Source organism: Penicillium verhagenii (genome assembly GCF_028828195.1).
Source record: "Penicillium verhagenii strain IBT 33310 chromosome Unknown utg000002l_segment0_segment0, whole genome shotgun sequence".
Lineage (NCBI taxonomy): Eukaryota > Fungi > Ascomycota > Eurotiomycetes > Eurotiales > Aspergillaceae > Penicillium > Penicillium verhagenii.
The window spans coordinates 1,747,273-1,764,950 of NW_026643166.1; the positions used below are offsets into that span (position 1 = coordinate 1,747,273).

A 17,678-nucleotide genomic window follows, 5' to 3' on the forward strand; every position below is an offset into this window, starting at 1 on the left:
AGGACCTAGTACCATAAATCGTAGATTCTCGGCACCGGCACCCAAGAATGCCAAGCATAGGGGCGTCGATCTATGTCAACTTCGCTTCACCGCATGCAGTAATCCGTGTATGTGTCACATTCCACATCCATGTCTCCTAGGTAAGCTGACAAAGTCCCAAACATCCAAACGTACAGAGAACTTGAATCAGCTGTAATTTATCCCAGAGGTCGAAGTTTCTTTGAACCGAAACAAAGAAGCCTCATATCTATTCAAAATTGAGTATTGAAATTGTGAATCGAAAATACAGCGTACTAAATACTAGTGGAGTCTGATCCTGCTCTATTCGCTAACGCCGCATGCGGAAATAGACCAACCCCTTGTTCTCGCGCGGGAAATGTCTCCGAGGTCAAGTCATCGAAGCTATGGATCGCTGAACTGAGGACTACTGCGTTCTTTATTCTCCGAAGCTCTGTGCAACAATCCCCGTGACGCTTGGCCATCCCCGCTTACTGTTTTCATCCTCGAAAAATCATCCATGGATCATACTTGTAAAGCTTACTTGGATTCTTCTGTTCTCAGTAGTAGGGACTAGGCGACTGTACAATAAATCGAAGTGATCCGCCCAGTGGATAATTAGTTGTCTTTCTTCTTTAAAATCTCGTAGTTTGGTTTTTCTATTAGATCAACTCAAACACAGTCTAATCTATCTACACTTGGATATCCAAACATTTGAATATCTTGATATTCACAATGGCCACCAAATGGATGATGGGAGACCGTTTTGATACGGTGTACCCTCACAAAGGATCTATCAAGGCTCTTTGGGAGACAAAGTGGAAGTTTTGTGTGAGTTCTACTTACTATTGCTTGAATCCGGGCATCTATACAAAAGCACAACCGCTGACCGTACATGATACAGTGTTCGAAATCCATCTATCCCTTCCACGATGGATCATTCGAGGACTTTGAACCTATTTTCGAGTCGCTGATCGCAGTGAGTATAGATCCAATATGAATTGATGGAACTGGCATTAGTCAAATCAATTCCACTTTCGAAAAAGAAGACTAACATAATACATAGAACAACATCAACGATCCATTCACAGACGCCTACACCAACACTTTCCTACCAATAGTCGACGAACTCGAAAAGGAAGCCATCAAAGCCCTCGAATACGACCACCCATCCCGCGCAGCCGACCTCTACCGCCGCGCATCAGTCGTCCTCCGCATCGCCCGCTTCCCCTACGTAAGCCCAACCACGCGCCCCGACAACGCCGTCAAGCGCGCAGCCTTCGACCGCCAGAAAGACCTGTATCTCAAGGCCGCCTCCCTCTGGAACCCAATCATCAAAGAGGTGATCATCCCCCACACACACCGCGCCGCAAATGACGGTCCCAGCATCCCGCTGTACATCCGCGTGCCCGTCGAAGCAACCGCCTCGAACCCCGTCCCCGTCGTGCTGCTCATGACAGGATTGGACGGCTACAGGCCTGACAACAGCCAGCGGACCCATGAGATCATCAACCGCGGCTGGGCAACGGTGATCTGCGAGATTCCAGGCACTGCGGATTCGCCGGCGGACCCTGCGGATCCGGAGTCCGCGGATCGCCAGTGGACTGCTGTGCTGCAGTATATGGCGGGGCGACCTGAGTTTGATATGAGTCGGGTTGCGGCTTGGGGACTTAGTGCTGGTGGCTTTTATGCCATTCGCGCGGCTTGTACGCATCGCGATCAGCTTGTGGGCTCTGTGGCTCATGGGCCTGGGTCGCATCATTTCCTTAGTCCGGAGTGGTTGGCCAAGGTCAATGACCACGAGTATCCGTTTACGTGAGTGGAAAGAGCTATCTTTTTCGCAGGTCAAATTGAGGGTTTGAGGCTGATGTGTTTGATTACAGGATCACCGATTGCTGGGCTGAAAAGTATGGCTATTCTACCACAGAGGATTTCATCCAGAACTCCCAGAAGAAGTTCTCTCTCGTCGAGACTGGGGTTGTTGATCAGCCCAACTGCAGATTGCTGCTGCTCAATGTTCGTCTCCCTCTTTATCTTTTGGAGATTTGATCTATAGCTGACATTGGCTCCAGGGCGTGAACGATGGTGTCGTCCCCATCGAAGATTGTCTGGTGCTGTTTAACCACGGTGGACCCAAAGAAGGTCGTTTCTTTGAAGGCATGGTGCATATGGGATACCCTAACAGTCTGCCAGTCTCCTACAAGTGGCTGGAGGATGTGCTGTCTCCCAACAAAACGGAGCTCAAGAACTAGAGCCGATGTTGGCAAGACTTCGATGTATGACAAATAGTTTTTCTGTCCTACTTAATGTGAATCTTGGAGTACATGACTTTCATATGTTTTGTCCCACCCACTGTCATTTCAATTCATTGATTTCTTCGCCCGTCACATGTGTATGCCACTATATAGACATGATAATGGATGCCTGGTGAAGTTTTGCTAAAATGTGTCTAATGTCCAACAATTGTCTCATGTCATGCACATCTCTAAGAACTATTTCCACCATCATATGGAATTTTATAAACTACTTATCTCAACCGGCGAGGGTCTTCATTGGTCTACCTTGCACAACCGGCCATCATTTGCTTCGCTCCACTCGGCAGATCCAACCGCGGTCTTGGCGTAGAAGATGTCATCAGGATCGTACTTGGACTTGATTTTGCGCAACGCATCATAGTTGCTGCCATAAAAGACTTTCTGGAAGTCGGGCTGTTGGAAGTTGCCCTGCAATGCGGTGAGCGATTTGAGCGAAATTTTGTCAGACAAAATCTTCATTGGCTCTATAGACATACCTCGTTCAAGTAGGCACCAGAGTCAGGGGCGAGTGCTTCAAGCTTGGGGATGAACTCGTACGTCATCTGGTTTTGACGTTCCAGCATCAGAGCATCATTATCCCATTCCCAAGGAGTGGTTAAAGTCGTATCAATCAGTGCATCTCTCCAGGCAGGAAGGACTGCGTTATAAACGTCTCCAGAGACTTTGTGTGAAGCATTCAAGCCCACACCAATGAAAGTCCCACCAGCTTCCGTGATCTCACGATAGGCTTGAACCAAAGCTTTGTTGTTGTTCTCTACCACCGATCTGGGAATGAGATAACCGCCATATTGCGCAATGCCAACCTCAATCGTGCCTTGCATACTCTTGAACTGACTGTAGTAGCTACTGTATTGACCCGTTGCCATGGTGTAGTTGATGTGAAGATTATCAAGGCTTGTGGTGAAAGGCTCAAGGAGATTCACCAACTTGGCAACAGGAATATTGGGGCCAGTGATCGGAGAGATCGAGAAGGAACTGTTAGTAAAGTACCAGATACACATGGCACCCGCGTCAACGAGAGCAGGAAGGTTCTCGTGAAACTTCTCAATGGTGCTATAGAAGGTATCCGCCGTGAGATTGGTGCTAGTGTAAGTCAAATTGAGGCCAGAAACAGGGGTTCCGGGATGCGCCTTCGAGGTCATGGACCAGACGACTCCATAGGTGCCACCGCCACCACCACTCAGTGCCCAAAAGATATCAGAATACTCGTTATCTCGAGTGGCGGTGATAAAGTTACCCTGGCCATCGATAACTTCCCATTTCAAGACTTGATCTGCACCTAGCCCGTAACGGGAAGAAAGAGCCGAGTGTCCACCTCCTTGACTATATCCACCTGCCAGACCCACGGTAGGGCATTCCCCTCCAACGACTTGGAGATCGTTTTCATCTGCAATCTCATAGGCTTCGAAGCCTTGGATACCAGCCCCCATAGTGATGGCCTTGCCATTGTAGTGAGTGTCCTTATAATCATGGATTTCTAGATCCTTGAGATGATGGGTCCAGATTGCAAGAGCTCCAGCCCCAGTCGACTTGCCATTGTAGTCATGACCAGTGTTTCGAATGATTACACGAATGTTGTGAATTGTTGCGAATTTCAAGGTTGACGAAATTTGAGAGGGGCTGGTGACATTCACGCTGTACCGAACGTAATTGCCCAAGGTGCAAGGCTTCGAGACAGGGTGATAAGGGTCACATGTTCCATTGGCAAAAAACGGGGCCATTACGGAGGAAGACGAATCGTAACTAGAAGAACCACAGATTCAGCTTTTTTTTTCTTACAGAATTTAGCATAAGCATTCCGTGTGGACAAACTGTTCCTCTGGAAGCTTCCATCCAGCCTCCAACGCTGCGCAAGTGGTAGCATTGTAGTCAGGCGCATGACACGGTGTGCCAAGCGGGACCGTTTTAATTAGTCGTCCGTCGATAGTCTTATTGAATTGTGACCAGGCACGTTCAGATGGCCAGCAAGAATCGCCTGGGAAGCAACGACATGTAGAAGAGGTCAACGCCTGGGGCAGTACTGCCAACAACGACGCGATGTAGGATTGGCGGAAAATCATTGTGTGTGGTACATATGATGTATCAGTCTGGCGCAGGGGCACTGCATGCTACATTAAATAACTATTTGTACCAGTTGACGTCAGGCTTAACAGTGTACGCCCATATGCAGGGTGTAGGGGCAGAGCAAATTTTAGCCTATGAGGCTCCACTTCCATGTCCCAGGGTTTCAAATTGTCCGTACTTCATAGTGTTTACATAAATTATATGGCCAATCTCGGCTAGTGCGTGGACTAGACTGGGGTAAACGCGGCCGAACATCGGGAGATGGTAGTATTCACTCCAGATTAGCGGGGCAAATAGTCCGTCATTCCTGAGTGAGCCGATATTTGGCCCCAAAATCCTTCTGAGGTTGTAATGCTATGACTGGCTAATGCTCCAAAGGTTAGGCTAAAGCCTGCATCCACGGACAAATCATACCGAACAGGCCGTCTCTATCCTCTTGGCACTTTTAGAACGAGGCTGCGGTTAGACCAGCACTTGGCAGTTCAAATGCACAGGACGAGCAAATCAATTTGAGCTGTCATGTAAATTAGAAGCACCCGAGAACAAAAAATGATGGGTGAGGTCCATTTCAATTTAAACGGTATTTGTTGATATGAATCATTTTGCTACTAACTGATCGCATTAATAACCAATCTCATTCTCCACTGTTCTGTTGACCCAATTCCAGTGGAATATACCCAAACAGTGAGGCATATTGTGACCCTACACTATACCCTCCTGCTGGCGATAAGTGGACAAACATATGCAGGGACTTACGTGGATTGAAGCCCAGACCCGTTAGCACTAAAGGGCTCATATATTTGACTCCCTAACTGTGCATGCTACAATATCGAGGCTTAGAAGTATGTGAACAGCAGAAACTTCTGATGAACTAACGGTACGGATTTCTATTGGATCAATTTAAGCTAAGATGACAAGTACTTTGGTCAATAAGGGAGAAACCGATCCACTTGGGATTGGCTTTCTACTAACAAGTTGCTCCTTTAAAGACGAATTCTTCATCGGCTGGTCCACATAGCCAGATCTGCAGATCCTTAAAAGCGTCAAGGTCATTTTTCTCGAGCGAGGTATCGATAGAGGCATCATGCCAGTAGACTGTTCGCTTCGTTTTGCTTTGGCGTAGAGACTCCCCGATATATCGACAGCTATCGAAATCGATAAGAATAAAGGTACCGTCATCGTCAAGCATGACGTTCGAAGGGTTAAGGTCGTTGTGCACAAGTCCAAGGGAATGCAAGTGTTTGATGGCAGGCAAAATCCCGTCCAACGCATTTTTCATATCCCTTTTCACTAGTTCTCGCGCAGATGAGAGGAAAGCGGCTTTACCAAGGCGCTGAGGGTTGACTGCTTCAAGTAAAGAGGACTTGTATCGCTTGAAGCATAGCGCAGAAACTCGGCCACGAGTTTCTTGGTAGCCGTAGTAAGAGGCAATGTTCGGATGGGGATTTTTGCGAAGAAGCTCACATGTTTGAACTTCGCGAGCGATTTGCGTTTCGAGATTTGGATTGTTGTACGCCAGGAGATCTGGCTTTTTCAAATAAATTGCTGACCAAGTAGGATCCACCTCTGGACCTCTATCCTCCGTTTGAACTTTGTCGATGTCCCGAAGATCTTCTAGCGTCTTCGGTGAATCAAATCGATTCGGCCATTTCCCGGTATATAGTACGCCGTCTTGCCGGACAAATACCTGAACATAGGAAAACTCCAGTCGGCCGTTATTTATTTTGAATGACTCAGTCCGTTGTATAACCTCCATGATCATCTATATTATCAGTGCTTAGAATTTGTGTTGTCCGATAGTGTTAAGTTCACAAGAAGGTGAAGAGCCATAGCACACAGCCAGTTCAGATGTCCATACGCACCTATGATAGGGCGACGTGACAATTGCATTTTTCCGCATCGGCTTATTGCGACGTCTCAGTCGATGCGTCAGGTGGTCGTAAAAAAAGAACAATAGAGAAAAGATTCAACGCAGTCTCATGAGCGATTACTGGGCACAATGCACATGGTGGCAAGCGTTTTGTTGAGACGAGCTGCTTACTTAGCTGTTCCCGCGCTTTTTGCTCCGGTCGTGCGCACTGGGTGAGGCCAGGCTGCTCAGCAATCCGGTCTATATCCCTTGATGCATTGGGCTAATAAAGGTCCGGTCTGTCTCGAAAGCATTGAGGACGCTGGCCTCCATATTAGCGGACAAGCAGACTGATTTTCATCAAGGCATTCCCAGGAGCGATTGGAACTTTTCCTGGCAGTTTAATTACTGGAGAGAGCAATGAGCAAAAAGGCCCTTGAAAAATATCAAACCCAGACCCTTCGGAAGTAAGTGCACGAGAAATATCAATAAAGTCGCTTGAATTTTGGTTATCTGAACTGGGAATTGTTGTAGATATCGCATCGCCGAACGCCCGTAATGCACGCAAGACTGCCCTCGAATCGCCTTGCAGCCCAAGGGCACAAAAAAGTAAACCAGAAAGTCGTATAATGCACAATAATACAGTAATTTAGTCATCATCCACTCGGGCACGCTTGGATCCACGATCGTCTGTCTCGGACTCCTGGATTCCGTAGCGTTTCTGACCCGTGGTCACATCGGCAATCATGCTGTCGATGCCGAACGGATCGGCCGTGTCCTTTTCGAATTGGACAGGACCCTGGCGCTCCTATTAAATGTCACTTATTAGCGAGAACTTCCTTTCCACGGAGTATGGTTATGCTTACCTCGGCATCAGCAGCACCACGGAAACCTTCCTTAGCCCGTCCCAGAACCTCAAAGCGGTTGGTCTTCTGGATCTTGCTCATCTCACCCTCATCAGCCCCCTCGTCATCAGCATCGGCTTGAGCCCGAGGACGATAGATACTATTGATAGCGTCCTGCGCAGCGAACAATGGTTTATCATAATGATTATCTTCATTGAAACCGGCGTTCATGCCGCTAGTTTGGTTGAACAGGCGCGAATCCCACATGGATTCGGAGCTCTGGGTTGGCTTGGCCAATCCGAGAGCCACCTTTTCGGAGATATCACGGTTCTGTTCACGCGCCATAGTCTGAATCCGACGCTCCGTACCCATGCGGGATTGGCGAAGCTGCCGCTCATTCTCCTGTCGCCGTTCACGACGCTCCCGCTCTCGCTCCCGAGCTGCACCTTCGTCTTCACTCGGGGTACCAGACCTCGAAGAATAAGAGGAAACACTGCGGCTGGCGCTACGGGATCGAGATCGGGGTCGAGATTCACGGCGACTGGGTCCAGCACGGTCCTCGCGGGCCTTTTGTGCCAATTGTCGTAGGTGCTCCTCCTTTTGAGCTTTCTCCTTCTCTGCCAGCTTCTGCTGCATCTGAGCACGGAGTTGCACCTCTTCACGAGCATGACGATCGGCAGTGAACAATGCTTCGGCAAATTGAGCAAACTTGTCGTTAATCGAGACATCCTGCAATCCACGACCATCCGCAGCCAAACGCTTATCCAAGGGCACAGTGTAACCCTTCGGGTTCTTCCAGTTCGATACAGGTGGAGGGATCTTCCAGGCTTCTTGGTCTTCGGCGGTGAGCTTCCTGGTTGGCGAGTGCATAACGGGAGGTGGAGGGGATGGCGGGCCACGGGGAATCTTCTTGTGCTTAAACTTGGGAGGCTCCATAGGATCTTGCTGTCGCTCCACAATCTTCATAATCCGGTCATTCTTGGGGTCATTATTGCCCATCTGGTTAGCAGGCGTGTATCGGACAAAAGTCGGCTCAGCTCTGCTTCCGCCCTTGACGGTCTTGGCTTTCTGTGCGGTCACAGCTCCATCAACCAGGATAGCCAGCGCATTCTTTGTCTTTTCCATCTGTGCCTGAACGTCCTCTTCAGATGGTCTGTCAAGAGAGATTTCTCCCATATCCACCCGCTGCCGCAGCGGGATCAAATCCTTGAACGAAGCATGAACAATGCGGTTATCGCTATGACCGCGGCGGGCAATCGCATCGTACTTGACTTTGCCCTCGGCATCCACCTGGACTGCAAGCGCATTGGATGTTGAGGGTGTTCCCTTCCGACCCATATCGAGGGGGTATTGTGCCACTAGAATCTCCGGGAACGCGCCGCCGTCGCCAAAATCTTCGGGGTTTCGCGGTCGCCATCCTGTTCGGTTTCCGTAGGGTGGGGGGCCAGTTTTCTGTAAAAAAAAAAAATAACATGCTAGGTCAGCTTACATGGCAATCATCAAACACGTCTGTGTTAAGCTTACCCGTAGGACAACTTGAGTCTCGTCAAGCTGGTCGGCGCCCACTACACGTGGACCACGGGGTTGCGCATGCTTGGGTAATTCTTCCTCCTCGCCAGAGTATTTAGGCTTTGGGAGGGACTTGAAAAGCCCCGACGCAAGAGAAGCCATTGTGCGACTTAAGAGCAAAGCAACGCTTTCAAGTCAGGGTGGTTGGGAGAGATGAAGATCTCGCAGTGATGCGCTTAGCTTTTGGGAGGCTGCGCAAGAGGTGTATTAGGCCCGCCCTACCATGGTCGCCCTCACGATTCACCAACGTTTAGTGCGAAGCGTTGAAAGTAAACATACTGGAAGATTTGAACAACAAGATTATTTCCAAGCTTCTTCATGTTGTTTATTTTTAATATTGTCTCAGCTTCATGAATCTAGAGTAAATTTTATGGGAACAAATAATCGACATCTGGAGATCTTATGTTCACCAAAACTCTTGTGTATGACGACATGAGCAGAGAATGTTCTGTGGCGACTGTGTGAAAAATAAAATAAAAAATGCAATAAAGTACAAGAGAACCTTGGAGGCGCCTTTACTACAATATCAAAGACTCACGGTTGTCGGGTATTAAAGGCACTCAAGCTGATAACAAGTGCGTGCGCATGGGGCAAGAAACGCCCTCCTTCTCACCAACATCTACAAAATGAGGGTGACCCTGGAAGGTGTACCAAACACGAAGTCGCTTTGGCAAGAGAGGTGCAGGGTCATAGAATCCCATAAGATGGAACTAGGAAATGATTATCAGCATACAACACATGAGCTAAAATAGCAAGGCATAGTACTTACTTTTATAGTGTCTTGAGGGATACCCAATTGGCCTTGCTCAACCAGCGCAGCCACTGGGATGGTCACATCAATCAGTCGAGAGTCAGGGAATTTAGCCCGCAGCTTTTTGCTTGTTGATGGGTCATAGCCGTATTCCGCCTTAGTAATCACAAGACCGTCTTGCTTCGCTTCTTTGCCCTGTCGTCTTTGCACTTGCTCGGACATGAGCTCTATAGCTTCTAGGCTCTTCGTTCGCTTCTGAGGAATACGCTTCTTCAGCTCGTTATGACGACGAGCGGCCGCTTGTCGTCGGTTTCTTCGATCGCGTGGCCGGATGTAGCCGAATTCAATGGCACAATAAGCTAACCATGGAGCAAGTGTAGCAAAGACTGCAGCACCTTGGTTTGCCTCGTTTGCAGGACAGACGATGATGGGGATATTGAAGCCCTGACCGAGACGATTCCATGAGACGGTCATGCTAACACCTGTGTGTGCGATACCAACACCTAGCCCAACAGTGGTATATTCGCCAACCTTTCGAGTACCCTGCACAGTCCAGCTAGGTGTCAGGTCTTGAGCAATTACGCTTCTTATTTCAAGTCGCACTGCGCGAGCTTCTTCCATTCTCGGCATGGGGAAATATCCCTCGCTACTCCACTCGGATCTGACAGGATCATCTGACGGCTTGCCAGTAAACAAGTTTCGGCTGTATTTCAAGATCAAGGCACACCCGTCGGGAGTGGCCTGCAAATACGTTTGCCACGACTCCGCGGCACGATGGGCAGCCAGTCTCTTCTGTTGAAGTTGGTTCAACGTATCATCATCATCAACTTCATCTTCACCGTCATCTTCAAGAGTCGCCTTTCTTTCGGGAAGCGAGAGAAGACCAAGTTGAAAGCTGCTGACCTCATAATGCGTAGCGAGGAGGGTTTCGGGACTCATCCCAAGGGACGTGAAACGTTGCGAAAAGAATTCGGGCCATCCCCATGAGCCACTTGACCATGCAGCGAAGGCGATTTTTTGTTTGGTAACCTGTTTGGTGACTTCGAGTTCTAAGGCTGGAGGACTTTCATATAGGGAGTGTGTGATAGTGGTAGTGGCTGTCACCGAAAATGGTCTAGTACCAGCAACTGGCTGGATACTTCGATTTACCGAGGTTTTCAGGGAGGGTACTGGTAGAATTTCACCCTCGATAGAGACCTTTGAGTCTCTGAGAAATGTGAAAGGTCGCCAAGTGAGAATTCTCTTGCTACCTGCCAACTTGCTGAAGTTGGGGACAATGGTGGCACCAAGGTGTATATCCTTGGCCGCTAAATAGGGAGCGCCCTGTAACTAGAAGGGAGTTAATACGAGAAGCTGGGACCTGCAGGCGGTTGATGGAGAGCAACTAACCTGTAGCTCCTCCTGTGTTCCATCCTCGTATTCAACAATGTAAGGTGTCGTTTGACGACCAAGGCCACCAGCGATACCAGCGGCAATTGTTAATTCTCCAAAATCCCCAAGTTCAGCTGTAGTATCTTCCGCTGACTGAGCTTTTTCTTGGTCCTGTTTCTCGTCCTCGTCATTTCCCCCAGTTTCGGCCAGGAAGCCAGGAAGGGGCAAAGGTGCCTTAAATTGATATTTGGCGCCAAAGCTACTCAACTGTGGCGATGGCACATGGATAGTCAACTCTTCCAAGGCATTGTCCACTCTAATGGTGTTTGATGCGTTTATTCCAATAATAATTGTTCCCTACAGTGACAACCAAACCATGTTAGCAAAAAAGCTCATTCTAGAACATCAGATTCAAGGAAACACATCATGAACGCACCTTGGACCTCACTAGATTTTCAACGGCCTTCCGCTCACGCTTCTTCATCGCTTTCAAGAACCACTGTCGAAATTCCTTGGGTGCCATGGTTTTGACGCCGACATCCTGTATCTGCGCCTCTCCCCCTAGACCCATGGCGCCCCCATGGCCCCATTCTCGTCTCACTCCCTCTGCTCCTAGCATATCATATACTGTGCGCTTCTTCGGGTCAATGAGAGCATCGTATGCCTCTTGTATCTGACCGAAATGCTGGTTGGCGGCCTCGCGGAGGTGCGGTGGTTGCTTATCCGGGTGGAAGCTCAGGGAAAGGTTGCGGTATGCGGAGCGAATTTCGGCCTCGGTGGGAGGTGGTTCTTTCGATAAGCCTAGCAAGGCATAGTAGTCGACCTCGTCGGGGTATTCATCTGCGACCATGCTGTAGTCGGCATCGAGTTCTTCATTCTCCACAGTCGCGCCAAAGCCCCGCGCCGCGGTCGCCGCGGTGTCGCTGAAGGGACCCGACATCGAAGCGTCTTATTTAGCGAGATCGATTCTGAAAAATCAGACGCGACAAAGCTCCATGGTCTTTCTGGTTTTGGTGCAAAGGGCAGTGGTGCCGCAAAGCCAGGTTGAGACCGCGCCGGAGAAACTTTCCGGTCTCCGCAGGCCCCGCAAATCGAAGGGGTACCTACTACTACATATATTGGACATGAAGTGAAGTTCGATAGAATCATTTGATGAATAAATGGATACTCTCGCCATTGGAGCAAGCTGTTTATGGACCATACATGACTGGAGATAGAAAAGCCAAAGTCAAGACAAAATCACAAGATTTCAACCTTAGAAAAAACAAAGAAAGTGCATGCCTGAGGCAGACATCTGCAATACATGCGTCGGAATGCATAACTCGGATTCCAGTGGATTCTTAGACCTACAGGCTTGAAAAGCCAAGTTCTAAGTGAGTTCTTATGAAAAACCTCGTTCGTCAGTCATTGCTTCCCATGATCTACTTGTGAAGTAACTTGAGTCGTTCTATACAAAAATCATTGATAGTTACAACATTGAAATTGAGGCCATCAACAATGTAAAATTTAGCATTGTAGCTAACCACGCCTAAATGACTCTAGCTTATTAGCTTATGCCCTTCAATACGAGCTGACCCCGTTTTGCCCAGAGAGTGCGGTCAGGGGGTGACAGGGTGGGGACCAACAGTCGAGCCTCATCACATCCCCCGCAGCCGCTATTCTAGGCTTCAACCATTCGCATTCCTCCAAGCAAACCCACACTCTTCTTTGAACCCCACTCCGGCCCAATGGCGACCATGAACCAGCCAGTATATATGTCTTCAATGGGTGAAATACCACCAGTCTTCAGAATCAATCTCTCGCTCCCTCCAGCACAACGCTATGTCGCATTAGCAACATTGTACCGCGACAGAATGCGTGCCTTACGCGGCATGTTCGACGAGCTGGTCAAATCCATTGCTCCCAGAGTCCCAGTCCAGCTCATCCACAAGCTTGCCTGGCTCTGTCTGCGCAAGCTTCACACCCGGGACGAAACTGAGGAACTGCGCGGTATCAGCCGCACCACCGATATCGACATGTACTTGCTCATCTGCCTGAATACGGTCCTCGACCTGCTCATGGGATGCACAAGCGGAGGAGTGCGAGTCCGGTCCAGCAAATCTAGCTCTGCGACTAAAATGTTGCATTTCCGCACCCTGGACTGGGGCATGGATCCGTTGCGGGACTTGATTGTGCAGCTGGAGTTTGTTCGAGATGCGGACCCGAAGAAGGTGCTTGCGAGGAGCATTACTTATGTGGGATTCGTTGGCGTGCTCACGGGTGTCAGACAGGATTTAAGCGCTTCACTTAACTTCAGGCCTGTGCACGACACTACGCGGGATTTTGCTTTCTATGCTAACCACCTCTTCGTGCTTCTTGGACTGCGGCAGTCTATCTCTTCGCTGCTGCGACAGTGTATATTGCTTCCGGCTTCTGAAGAGCGTGGCAGGAAGTCGATGTTTTCGACTCTTGCGGACATTGTTACTAATGTTCCTACCATGGCCACAACAGCTGCTTATCTGATCTTCAGCGACGGGGCCTCAACAGTGATCATGGAAAAGGATCACAGAACAGCAGTAGTGCGCTCCTCGCCAGCGTTTATTGTCGCAACGAATCATGATCAGGAACCGAGCTCGACAGCGCCCGAAGTCGTGGCTGATGCAAAGAGGAAGAATCATCGAGGTCTCTCGCTGGTTTCGGAGGAAGCACAAACTATGGCAGACCTGATCGAGGATAGTAACTTGCGCCGTTCCTGCATTCAATCAAAATGGGATGCCGAGGTTCGAAGACACAACGAGGTTCCGACAATTCGGAAGCAAATTCAAAATCCTCCCACATCATCGGGGTCACGGTCATCACTGCGCCTGCGGAAGCAGCGAGAGGAGGAGCAGAATAAGATCGAGGCGGAAGAAGAACGTATTGCAGTTTTGAATCCTAATGATGATTCTGATGTTGCTGTCACCGAGAAATGTGTGGTGAATTGGTTGACGACATTCCCCGTCTTAAATGAAGAGACACACTATGCTACTATCATGGACCCATCAAAGGGAAATATGACCTGGATTAGGCGGTACTTTACGACCGAATGGGATGAATAGAGGCAAACCGCTCAGGTGTATTGTTCTTTGTACTGTACTTTTAGCCCTTAGTTGATCATGATACAATGAAAGATTTCTCCATTTCCAAGCCAAGTAACCTTAGAATCATAATAGTCTGATCAAAGTATCATACAAAATACTAGAAGCATGGCATACAACATGCAGCCCTGGAGAAGAAGCGGCTGTCAAATGTAGGAATTCAAACACTCACCTATTCCAGGGCCTCAAATGCAATTTGAATACAGATATAGTAAGATACAAACCAGCCGCCCCGAGCTAACTCAAAATCAGAAGAATCAGAAGAAGAATCAGAAGGGAAATGTCATATTTTATAATACAATTCAGAAGTAGACAAGATCATCTCAATCTTGATCATGCTTGGCGCAGTACTCCACAAAAAACAGGCTACCACCAAGATAATAATGCCATCACGTCGTTAGAAAAAGACAATCAAGAAACAAATGAGTACCGGAGCCAGCCACTGGCGCCTTTTGTCCCCTTTTCAAAGTTCCATGTATGTATATGAACAATCCCAAGCGAGATCAACCAAAAAAATGCAATAGAAACAAGCTTGTCTTTTCTATACCGCTCACAGAATGGAGTAGGCTGTCAGTCAATTTTGGCGGAAAAGGAGGAAGAATATAGTAGGAACAGAAATTGCCCGCTTTTAAAACAACAAACATAATTGAAAAAATACGATCAGCGATCTTTGAGCCAGACGATGTTATTCTCCGAGATGGAGACATCATCGACTCGCATGGCATGGAGGAGCATTTCTCGTGGCATCGATCCGTAGAATAAGTCCTCGTCAAGGGCGCCAAGCGGCGGAGATGAAGCTGTGCGGACCTTCATCTCGAGAGAAGGTCCATCAACCGCAAAGCCGATTTTGTCATGTGATCGAGCCCGGTCGTTTAAGCAATCAATCATTAATGTCAAGCGCTTTCGAATAGCGCTGACCAGATCCGAGGAACTATCCCAGTGGCGGCATAACAGCTGAACTAGGCTTAGGGCACCCCTGACCAAGGGTATACAGTCCGATATTTCAGCTACCAAGCCGGCTGAGCTGAGCACATCCACTGCGGATAGGACCAGGTAGCCTATGGATGGGCTGAGGAGTACCGAATCAAGTCCGGTCGTGTCAGTACTAGTGTAGGGCAAGATTGCCGTGGCGATTCTGAGAGCTTCCACGGCGTGGTATCGGGCTCGGTGGATATACTGAACTAGGATCTCGGATCTCAGACTAGAATACCGAGCGTGTCTGTACAGCTTCATCAGTGTGGCGTGGTAAAATAGGTGGATGGAGAGAAAAGCATCTGCTTTCTTTGCTTGGGCGGCCCGCTCTAGGTTGACGGGGGAGAATACCAGATGCTCGGGGAGTTGTTTGATCCACTCGTCGGCACGATGAGTGATTATCGCATGGAACTCCTCTGCAAGCTGAGCGTAGCCGTCTGATGGAGCATGTGCCAGGCGGAACACATTCAAATGTACGTCTCCCCAGATTGACATGATCTGGATTAAGAATGCCATGGGGCTGAGCGCGGATCGATCATCGTCTGTGGCGGAGGCTTGGTTGAGGACGGATTGGAAGTAAGGGGCAGTTGCGTATTGCTGTGCCTCGTATATCTCCTCGCGGCATGGAAGTCGGATCAAACTTGCTTCTGACGGGATGAAGGTGGAAGTTGCGGAAAAGAAACTCGAGACTCGCTGTGATAAGGTTAGCCTGTGCTCTCATTTTGTGCGATGCGGGATTTCTGACATCTAGAATGTATGCGACCCAGTATGTTCGCCGGCGACATTCCATCAAAGCCTGTGGATGTAGTCCATAGTCACAGACTTGGTTCTGATCCACAACAACTCCTCCCGATTCCACGTTGTATCGCATACCACTAGCTGCTCGTCCGGCTGCGCCAATCGAGTCCCAAGACCCTACTGAAGATCCCGTGGCGTAGTAAAGAAGACTCATAATCAAGTGGCTTTGAGTAAGCTGCAAAGACAAGACATGCTGGCTCTTTTGAATGGCAAAACGTGCAATCCGGGAATAGCGCCTCAGTGCCATGATTCTTTCGGATCGGTCGGAGAAGATAGAGCCCAGAGCCATCATTGAGTATAATAACATGTTGTCTTCAGCCGACTTTGTATGACAAGATTTCAACCACAAAATGAATCGAGTGTGCGGGAATATGTGGTAAAGTTCATTAACCGATGTGAAGTAAGACTCGACATAGTGCATTGTCATTTCGGGATCACTCTGATATGGATCAACATTCCAGGAACTTGTGAGGGGATCGTCGATATTGATGTCTCGAAGGTCTCCAAAGATATTGGAATGTTCTGGTCGAAGCGTCTCGGTATGTTCGGGGGCCCTGGTAATAGGATGGTCACCGACAACATGGGACCGTGGTCCTCTGTACCCCTGCGACCGGTATGCTCGCTCCGCATCTGTCATTGTATCGTATGTGCTTTCGCTGACCGATGGTGTAAGCAATGGACCTTCGGACCCTGGTGAATGACCACTCGTCCCGGGAAGCGAAGTGGCGCTGTTTGAAGCTCGGGGCAAATTGTAAAGTGAGGGGGAAACGTCGGAGGCTGCATGAGGGCCCGGTGAAAAGCCTTCCCTCATGTCATATCTACTTGACGGCCCTGTTGAGCTAGATCCTCTTAGAGAACCACGACTCCCACGAGGGCTTGAAGAATGGTCAGCATTGATTCGACGTGAATGCTTCTTTGCTAGCAGAAAGCAAATGGAACAGGATCAAAAAGAAAATTTACGTACGCACTCTCGAACCTGCATTCCCGTCCAGATTTCTGACATTGATCACACTTGGGTAGGTTCGGTTGGCATTTGATCTTCTTCTCACGACACGTAAGGCAAGCTTGTGCCAGCCTTTTCCTTGGTTTCCCAGCCTTGGTAATGCCCCAATTGGCGTTTACCGGGATACCACCAATTAGTTTGGGGACGTGAGTTCCATCTGCATAAACATAGCATATCCCCTCTCCTTCAACGTATCGTTCGTCGATAACATGCGGAAGGACGGACTGGCCTTTCGTTCGACTCGCGCTCTCGGGAGATGAAATGTCTCCTACGCTTGGCGGGTTTTCGTGAAACGGCGCTCCGTGGTAAGGCGATGGGCTGTGCTGAAATGGCGCAGGCGATGGGTCACTTCTTGTCGCCGTGTGATGTTTGATCTCTCGAGGACTATGCATGGTGACCTGTGATAGCGATGGAAGAGTGCCTGTCTGCGGCTGCGGAAATGATTCTGTGCGTCCTTGGACCCTATCCTGTGCAGAGCCTGTACTAATTTGAGAAGCATACGCCGGCTCATGCTGACGAAATGGATATGAATATTCGCGATGGTCGGTCCCGGGTGTTGCTGTTCCGAATGGCTGATGGTAGGCAGTAGGTGGTAAGGTCGGACCGGAAACAGGGGTTAATAAATGTCGCACAGATGGTAGCTGCTCGGTCCTTTGGAGTTGTGACTGCGAAGCAGGCTCTCCTGGTGGTAGACCTGTTCCTGCCTCTGCATTTTCTCCTTGTCGTTGTCGTAAAAACGGATCTGTCCCATATTGCGAGTTTGCTGGTGCACGTGGTGGCGGAAGCTGGTATGGGGAATCCCCGGATTCTGACTTATTAGCTGAACGCTCCGAAGTCTGTTCGCGTGATTGACCGTCCGTGGCGGGTAACGTACGACCGAAGGGTCCGGCATAGTAGCCAGACATGACAGGCGTGTGAATTGAAAGATAAAAGGATGCGGATCGAATGCGAGCGAAACCACCATTTGCTTCTCTTTCTTCTCTTGCTTTTGAAAGGCCCTGCCCCCCGTAGATATCGTTGCTCCCGTC

General features: G+C 49.1%; 7 protein-coding genes across 7 annotated transcripts; 2 read left to right on the forward strand and 5 right to left on the reverse strand.

The window, feature by feature from the left end:
- Positions 1-732: 732 nt before the first annotated feature.
- Positions 733-2,249, forward strand: ayg1 (heptaketide hydrolyase ayg1; the record flags this gene model as incomplete). Its single annotated transcript, XM_057160036.1, has 5 exons — positions 733-828; positions 902-976; positions 1,064-1,812; positions 1,881-2,013; positions 2,070-2,249. The coding sequence occupies 5 exons, from the start codon at positions 733-735 to the stop codon at positions 2,247-2,249; spliced, it is 1,233 nt and encodes a 410-aa protein (XP_057026284.1).
- A 297-nt stretch (positions 2,250-2,546) lies between these two features.
- N7466_000639 (FAD-dependent oxidoreductase) lies at positions 2,547-4,372 on the reverse strand (the record flags this gene model as incomplete). Its single annotated transcript, XM_057160037.1, has 3 exons — positions 2,547-2,720; positions 2,789-4,055; positions 4,125-4,372. The coding sequence occupies 3 exons, from the start codon at positions 4,370-4,372 to the stop codon at positions 2,547-2,549; spliced, it is 1,689 nt and encodes a 562-aa protein (XP_057026285.1).
- Positions 4,373-5,343: 971 nt separating this feature from the next.
- Positions 5,344-6,132, reverse strand: N7466_000640 (uncharacterized protein; the record flags this gene model as incomplete). Its single annotated transcript, XM_057160038.1, has 1 exon — positions 5,344-6,132. The coding sequence occupies one exon, from the start codon at positions 6,130-6,132 to the stop codon at positions 5,344-5,346; it is 789 nt and encodes a 262-aa protein (XP_057026286.1).
- Positions 6,133-6,874: 742 nt separating this feature from the next.
- Positions 6,875-8,741, reverse strand: N7466_000641 (SKIP/SNW domain-containing protein; the record flags this gene model as incomplete). The annotated part of the gene is made up of 3 exons (XM_057160039.1): positions 6,875-7,033; positions 7,092-8,522; positions 8,595-8,741. The coding sequence occupies 3 exons, from the start codon at positions 8,739-8,741 to the stop codon at positions 6,875-6,877; spliced, it is 1,737 nt and encodes a 578-aa protein (XP_057026287.1).
- A 458-nt stretch (positions 8,742-9,199) lies between these two features.
- On the reverse strand, positions 9,200-11,701 carry N7466_000642 (J domain-containing protein; the record flags this gene model as incomplete). Its single annotated transcript, XM_057160040.1, has 4 exons — positions 9,200-9,349; positions 9,409-10,719; positions 10,780-11,118; positions 11,198-11,701. 4 exons carry the CDS (start codon positions 11,699-11,701, stop codon positions 9,200-9,202), a joined length of 2,304 nt encoding a protein of 767 aa, XP_057026288.1.
- Positions 11,702-12,497: 796 nt separating this feature from the next.
- On the forward strand, positions 12,498-13,838 carry N7466_000643 (uncharacterized protein; the record flags this gene model as incomplete). Its single annotated transcript, XM_057160041.1, has 1 exon — positions 12,498-13,838. The coding sequence occupies one exon, from the start codon at positions 12,498-12,500 to the stop codon at positions 13,836-13,838; it is 1,341 nt and encodes a 446-aa protein (XP_057026289.1).
- Positions 13,839-14,537: 699 nt separating this feature from the next.
- N7466_000644 (Zn(II)2Cys6 transcription factor) lies at positions 14,538-17,555 on the reverse strand (the record flags this gene model as incomplete). Its single annotated transcript, XM_057160042.1, has 3 exons — positions 14,538-15,542; positions 15,595-16,522; positions 16,612-17,555. 3 exons carry the CDS (start codon positions 17,553-17,555, stop codon positions 14,538-14,540), a joined length of 2,877 nt encoding a protein of 958 aa, XP_057026290.1.
- Between the last annotated feature and the right edge of the window lie 123 nt (positions 17,556-17,678).